The sequence below is a fragment of the Lactuca serriola genome, chromosome 2, assembly GCF_051521515.1.
Source record: "Lactuca serriola cultivar US96UC23 chromosome 2, Lser_US96UC23_V15, whole genome shotgun sequence".
Lineage (NCBI taxonomy): Eukaryota > Viridiplantae > Streptophyta > Magnoliopsida > Asterales > Asteraceae > Lactuca > Lactuca serriola.
Genome location: NC_136409.1, coordinates 106,345,364 through 106,351,718, shown reverse-complemented (window position 1 = coordinate 106,351,718; position 6,355 = coordinate 106,345,364). Strand labels below are relative to the sequence as shown.

The 6,355-nt window shown below is 34.6% G+C and overlaps 1 protein-coding gene across 1 annotated transcript; it reads right to left on the bottom strand.

Annotated features, from left to right (window-relative positions):
* Window positions 1–3,975: 3,975 nt before the first annotated feature.
* LOC145089446 (uncharacterized) lies at window positions 3,976–5,676 on the bottom strand. Its single transcript, XM_079027884.1, has 3 exons — window positions 5,610–5,676; window positions 4,501–4,764; window positions 3,976–4,199 (listed from the first exon to the last, which is right to left on the bottom strand). Exons 1-3 carry the CDS (start codon window positions 5,674–5,676, stop codon window positions 3,976–3,978), a joined length of 555 nt encoding a protein of 184 aa, XP_078884010.1.
* Window positions 5,677–6,355: the final 679 nt, after the last annotated feature.

Genomic DNA, 6,355 nt, shown 5'->3' with positions numbered 1-6,355 from the left:
AAGATTTGTGCTGATGAACCCATCCTTGCTCAAAGTATCTACATCTGCAGATGAACCCATCCCTTCAAGCATGAGGGCAACCTGGTCAAAATAACCAAAAGCAGAGTCAGCAATATCATTATTATATAACTAAAAAGAAAAAAAAATAGAATTAAGAAATAAGAACACCGTTTACAATTGTTGTTGAAGTCTAGAAATTGTTTCCTTCAGCCTTCAATCTTGCAACCTATTATTCTGCCAATTGTTGTTCAAGTATGGAAGTTGTTTCCTTCAGCCTCAACTCAACCTTTAAATAAATAAGAACACCGTTTACAATTTCAAATTAATATTAAACATGAATTAGCAATAAGAATACCATTTCTAGACTAAATAAACCATCTGAATCAGACCAAATTACCATTTTACCCTTACATCCGAAAAGCAAATTTTGCAATATTCATGAATTATAATGTGGAGAGTTGGAAGGATAAAAGAAGATGGGAAAAAAGGTAAATGGTTATTGTTTTGATACATTAGGCTAGCTATATTTAAAGAAACATCGATGCCCATGTTTAGTTCTTAACTCATCAAATCCATTAAGTAAAAAAGCAACAACCTCATAATTTCATAAGATCAACTTACAGATTTCCAAGCACATATTTTTCCATAAAAACCAACGCATTGTGCTCCATACAAAGCTTTGGAAGCATCAGAGGACCTTAAAGCAGTTGCAGAACTATCATCTGCTTTGCAGACAACACGATTTTTATAAAAACATAGATGCCCATGTTTAGTGCTTAACCCTGCAAGTCCATCTAATAACCATTCTGACAACAAAAAATGGAAAAGTAAATCAGTACTACATTTACATTGCTTTATTTTAATTATGGAAAGCCATAAGTATAGAATGTTACCATTGCTTTATCACTGCAGAAGCACCAAACCATTTCCTTGCAAGCCCATATGCAAGTTTTATTTTTGTATCTATTGTCTATTGTTCCATTACAATTACAAATTAATGTAAGCAACATTAAATTTCATTGAATTATAAGTTTAGCCATTAAAAGCATTACATACCTGATCTATGATCTTCTCTTCGTAGAGAATTTGTGAACTGAAAATACTCATTGATGCACCCAAGCTTAAATAAGAAAGTGTTACCTTGTCAACATGTAAAAGTTTGTTTAACTATATTTACAAATTTTTATTAAGTAATAGGCTGAAGGATTCTTGAGGTTGAATTCTTTCTGTTGAGCTAACAGTCAAGCAACACTATGATCAAAGAAATAAAGCCCTGCTATCATAAGAGCTGGGATGAAGGTTGCAAATTTTAATGGCCCACATTTATTGTCTGCTCCTAAAAGCTCCTATCATGTCAAATCCACTATAATAAGAAAAAAAACACGTAAGAATGTAATCTCCTTTCCATCTGGTTCATGACAGTTCATTTTTTATATGAAGGCTACTCAAATAAAATACTCCCATTCTGTTTTCTCTGCCTCATGCTTCCCGTTGCTTTTAAGTTAGTTGACTATTTGTACCAGTACCACTTCTCCTTTCTTTTTGTGTCTTAATTATCTTTGGTCTTCCCTTATATCAAGAAAATATCACATAATATAAATTGTTATTATTTAGCTGATGAAATTTTAGTTAATACTAATAGATACTTATGATTGATTACTATATAATATACATATGAGGGAGGATATATGTTTACACTTGCTTCAAGTACATAATTTGGGAATTGAATCTTACACTTTGATACGCTCTCACTAAAACAGGATTCTAATTCATGATACAAATCAGAATCTTGGCTAAAGGGTCTAATGTAAAAGGAGCATCTATCTGAATATACTTTTATAGATTTTTTTTTGAAAACTAGTTGCAAGTAGGAAAGAAGGAAGCGTTACTTCAGTTGTTTCATATGGTGTAAAAATGATCGTTAAGTTTGATTGGGATCTGCAGACCACGCTAGCCTCAGAAGAAATAGCGTGTCAAATGCAGCTTCTTGTGTTGCTTCTGAGCCGGTTTTGAGTGATGTCACCAAATGTGGGATGCTTAATGTTGCGGGTTCAGAGGCTCTTAAACGTGGGAAGTTTACGAAAAGTGCGTTTAGGGCTTTTAAATATTCCTCATGGACTGCTCCTGTAGCCCATAAATCTTTTTCGATTGCAGCTGCAATAAGATATGAAAGATCAGCAGAAGGAGATAGATTAAAGGCAATATAGCATTGTATTTTCAATTCTTACTTATTAAGATTTACCGGTTATAGCTCTAACAGTCTCACTAGATGCATATTCTTGGATGGTATTTTTGGAAAAAAGAAGCTTAATAAACATTGCAGCCTGAATCGATGTATTCGTATCACCCGAACCAATCAAATCAAGCACAACCTGAACCCCTCCAGCTTCCGCAACCGCTCTTTTATTCGATCGACTATGCATCACAAGATTTCGCAAACTCCCAAGCATTTCAAACACATTACCATTTGCCAAAACAACTTCAAGACCTGAAATTAATTTTTTTAAATTATTTAAATGTTTAATTCCAAAAATTTAAAATAAAATGAGAGAAAAAGGCTTACCAGGAACAGTTCCATGAAGAGATCCATAACGTACAAGGCGTAAGCCACCAGCATTAGTTGAAACATTTCCACCAATCTGGTAGCTTCCTTTTGCACCTAAATCTAATGGCATAATAAATCTGAAACAAAAATTAAATTAAATTTGTTTACACAAATATTATAACTTTTTAATAATTATTTAATATTACCCTTGTTTGTCTAGGAAAGAAATCAGATTTTCCAGTATGCATCCTACTTCACATACCAGTACACCACTCACCTGCAAAATTATATATATATATATATATATATATATATATATATATATATATATATATATATATATATATATATTGGTATTAGCAACCAACAATTCTTGTGTGTTTCTTAATAATAAAATGACCAAAAAGTCCTTTGGATTAGTAATATAAGAAGACTGACCTCCCTACCTCGTCAAAGGAAATAATATTATTCATGCGCCGGGTATTTATAATCACCTGAAATTGAAATTGATACAGTAAATCAAAAATAAGAACACAAGCAAACAATAAATTTAAGATGAAGGGATAGTAGTGTAGTGTTAGTGTTAGTGTTACCTCATCAAATACAGGAACACTTTCTCCAACAAGACCTGTGTTTCCACCTTGAGGAACAACTGCCAAACATCTGGAATTGCAATACTTAAGAATTTGAGATAACTGCATGAAAACACACCCACAGTGATAACTAACTATACGTGATTAAAATCAGCATAAGAAACAACTTTGGAAAAAGGAAAGATAATACAAACCTGATCAGTGTTCTCAGGTAGGAGCATAAGCTTACTTGAGCCTTTGTACTTATGCATCCAATCTGTGTTTGATTTATTTGATATTTGTACTTAAGCTTATGCATCCATTGTGTATTGCTCTAGAAGGGCGGTTCCTTTTGGCCAAGCCAGCTTCCTTGAATAGTGGTATTTTATTAGCAAGAAGGACCCCATTTTGTTGCTTGTTCACCATTCAGTTCTATCTGAATGTAAAAGTCGTAGTAATTTAGACCATGAGAAATCATATTCATTGCAAGCAGAGATAGATACATAACAGATACATGTATAAGAAAGTTTACACAACAAGATTTCCAATGTTTGCAAGCCCCATTTGATAAATAAAACTGCAAAAAAAATGCCAAAATCAAGTATCAAGATTGTTATGCTTAACTATAAAGATGAAATTAATAAAGGTTTCTCTGAAACCGAAGCAAAGACAAAAATTAGAAAAAATAAACACACAAATTAGAAGTAAAAACATACTAAACCTTCAATCAAGAATTAGAACCCACTTGTCAAATAAAAGAAAAATAAAGAACTGAATGTGTTCATCTTAATCGGTCACTTCAATCAAGAATTAGTGCCCTAAATCACTGGGTCTCTAAGTGTAAGAAAATTAGTGCGATTATGATGGGAACCAGAGTCCAAATTCACACGTGGCTGATGAGTCTGAAGGGTTTGGGTTCTCAGAGAAGGACTCGGTAGGCTGAGCCAAGTCCTTGTAAGGTCTATTTGAGGTCCAATTGTCTCCTTTCTTCCCACATGTCCTGCATACCATCAATACATCTCCTCTTTTCAACATTTGGGCTAATGGGTCTCTAGCTACATTTGAGTCTTCAAATTTTGTACCTAAAAGACAAAACTTTGCATTCACAATCGGCATATCTAACAAGCAGCAATGAAATTGAGATAGATTCCTAAGTTTTTAAATCGGTAGTGATTGACTATTATCATGATGATTGATATGTGCATAGTTAATTGCAACTGAAACTGTTGATCTAGGTAATAAACCTGATGTAGAGAACTAGGGCTAGATGTAAATAAAGTAATAAACTTCTTCAACTACATATGTCTTAACAATTTCACATAAATAATTATAAAGGATCGATTGTTACAATTATATGAAATTTCAGATCTAGGGATGTCGTACCTGGAGCCCTTGGTCGCTCAAAGATGATTTCCTCGGTAGAAACCATGGTGAGTCTGGCACCGACGTCCTCTTGAATGGAATCACCGAACTTAGGCCAAGAACGCCTCTCCATGGCGCGCTTGCTGAGCCGATCATTAGCGAGTTTACGGACGCGTGTGGTTGTGGTAATCTTAACCCGATTACCTTCGTCGGGTCCAATAACCTGTTTCGGCGGCAACAAATAGTCATAGTCACCGCCATCATCTTCTTCCTCCAATTCGCCCCGTCTGGGTTCTTGAGCCATGTCTGCGAAGCTTCTAGAATTGTTGCTGAGGGAAAATTAGGGTAGGAGATTCGAAGTGGTAATGTGAATAAGATGAAGATGTAATGAAGTCCGTTGTTGTGATTCTCTAGGCTTCAAAATTGATAGATTTTTTTCGATTCTTTCAAGTTTGATCAGAAAATGAAAAAGAGTTAGGGAAATCAAGAGTGCAATGCTCGTCCTTGTTAGGTTGAATGGTTGTGATTGCGAAGATGAAAGATAGATAGAAGATAGAAAAAACAAGCGGGTTTTCAAAATTTTGGGGATTTCGTTTCCCCCTTGTCTACTAAGCACGTTTCATTAAAATTATAAAGCGACAGGTACAGACGACGCGCGTTTAAGATAAAGTGCCCTCCGTGTTTTTAATTTTTTTTCTTGAGACACTAAATTAAGTGCACGCAATAAAGCGTGACGAAAATCCTTAAATTTTTTGGAGAGATAACACTATTTTAAGGGCACGTCCTTTTGTGTGTCGTAAAAAGCGCGTCATTAAAGGTCTGTTTTCTAGTAGTGAATTTTCCTAAGGAACCCCCATACTCTAAATACTCACAATCCTCATAAACATTCGCCCACTTTTTTCGAACAATGCTCATTTTATGCATCCCTCCGAATCCATCCGCAGAAAACCTCCTAACCTCAAGGTATTTTTGGTTCAGCAACCCAAGCATACATAATCTAAACAATTACAATTTATGATACCACTATGGAGCTGTTTTGAAATTCTTCACTTCTTTGACATTTGATCTTTAATTTTGGGGCATCTTCAACTTTTTGAATTTCTTAAGAATTTATGATCTTTGAACTTCATACTTTAACTTTGATGCTCCAAAAATTCTTCGAACTTTTTCTTGTAATTCTCTCTCTTTATTTAACATGTAACTCACTTTTTTCACTAAAACCCTACAAGCTTAAGCAGGGGCGCTCAATTTCAACCTTTATTGGTTAAAGATAATAATTTTCCTGGATACATTTTGGTACACGATGCTAAACATATTGCATCCTTCAAACTAAGTGAGGTCGTGTTTTTGTCCCATGATTTCACTAGAATAAGGAAGCCACAAATGCACTAGAACGTATATAGGCTCAACTAATCATTTGAGTTTTCATGCAATCATCAACATAATTCAAACATGGAATCCTAATTTAATTTTTACCAAAATTTTCTAAATTAAGTCCTAAGTGATGGGTTTTGGTCATAAGACATCCTATGTGCTCATACAAACCCTAATGCTTGGATCTAGGTTTCTCTATTGTACATGCAAGTTATCCAAGACTATGAACCCTAATTCTAGCATATGGAAATCGATATTAACATATAATTAGGTTTATGATATTACCTTGATTGTTATGTAGCAATAACAATCCCAATTCCTCCTTGAATTGACTTTGGAAGGCTTAGAGTCACAAGTGTCACTCCTCTAATGGCTTACACACACCAAGAGCAAATGGAGAAGGTATAAGGAGAGAGGGGAGGTATTGAATTCGTTCCTAAGAAGCCTTAGGGAAGGTCTGGCCGAATTCATGTGTCAAGGGGTGTTTATATAGGTGTAGAGA

Bases quoted from the DNA above. Each gene is read 5' to 3' on its own strand.
- LOC145089446 (XM_079027884.1), bottom strand. From the start codon at position 5,676: ATGTTAAATAAAGAGAGAGAATTACAAGAAAAAGTTCGAAGAATTTTT. The intron at 4,765-5,609 runs ATGAAGTTCAAA...AAGAACCCAGAC, and splicing joins TGGAGCATCAAAGTTAAAGT to GGGGCGAATTGGAGGAAGAA. The intron at 4,200-4,500 runs GTACGACATCCC...TTTGTCTTTTAG, and splicing joins TGAGCGACCAAGGGCTCCAG to GTACAAAATTTGAAGACTCA.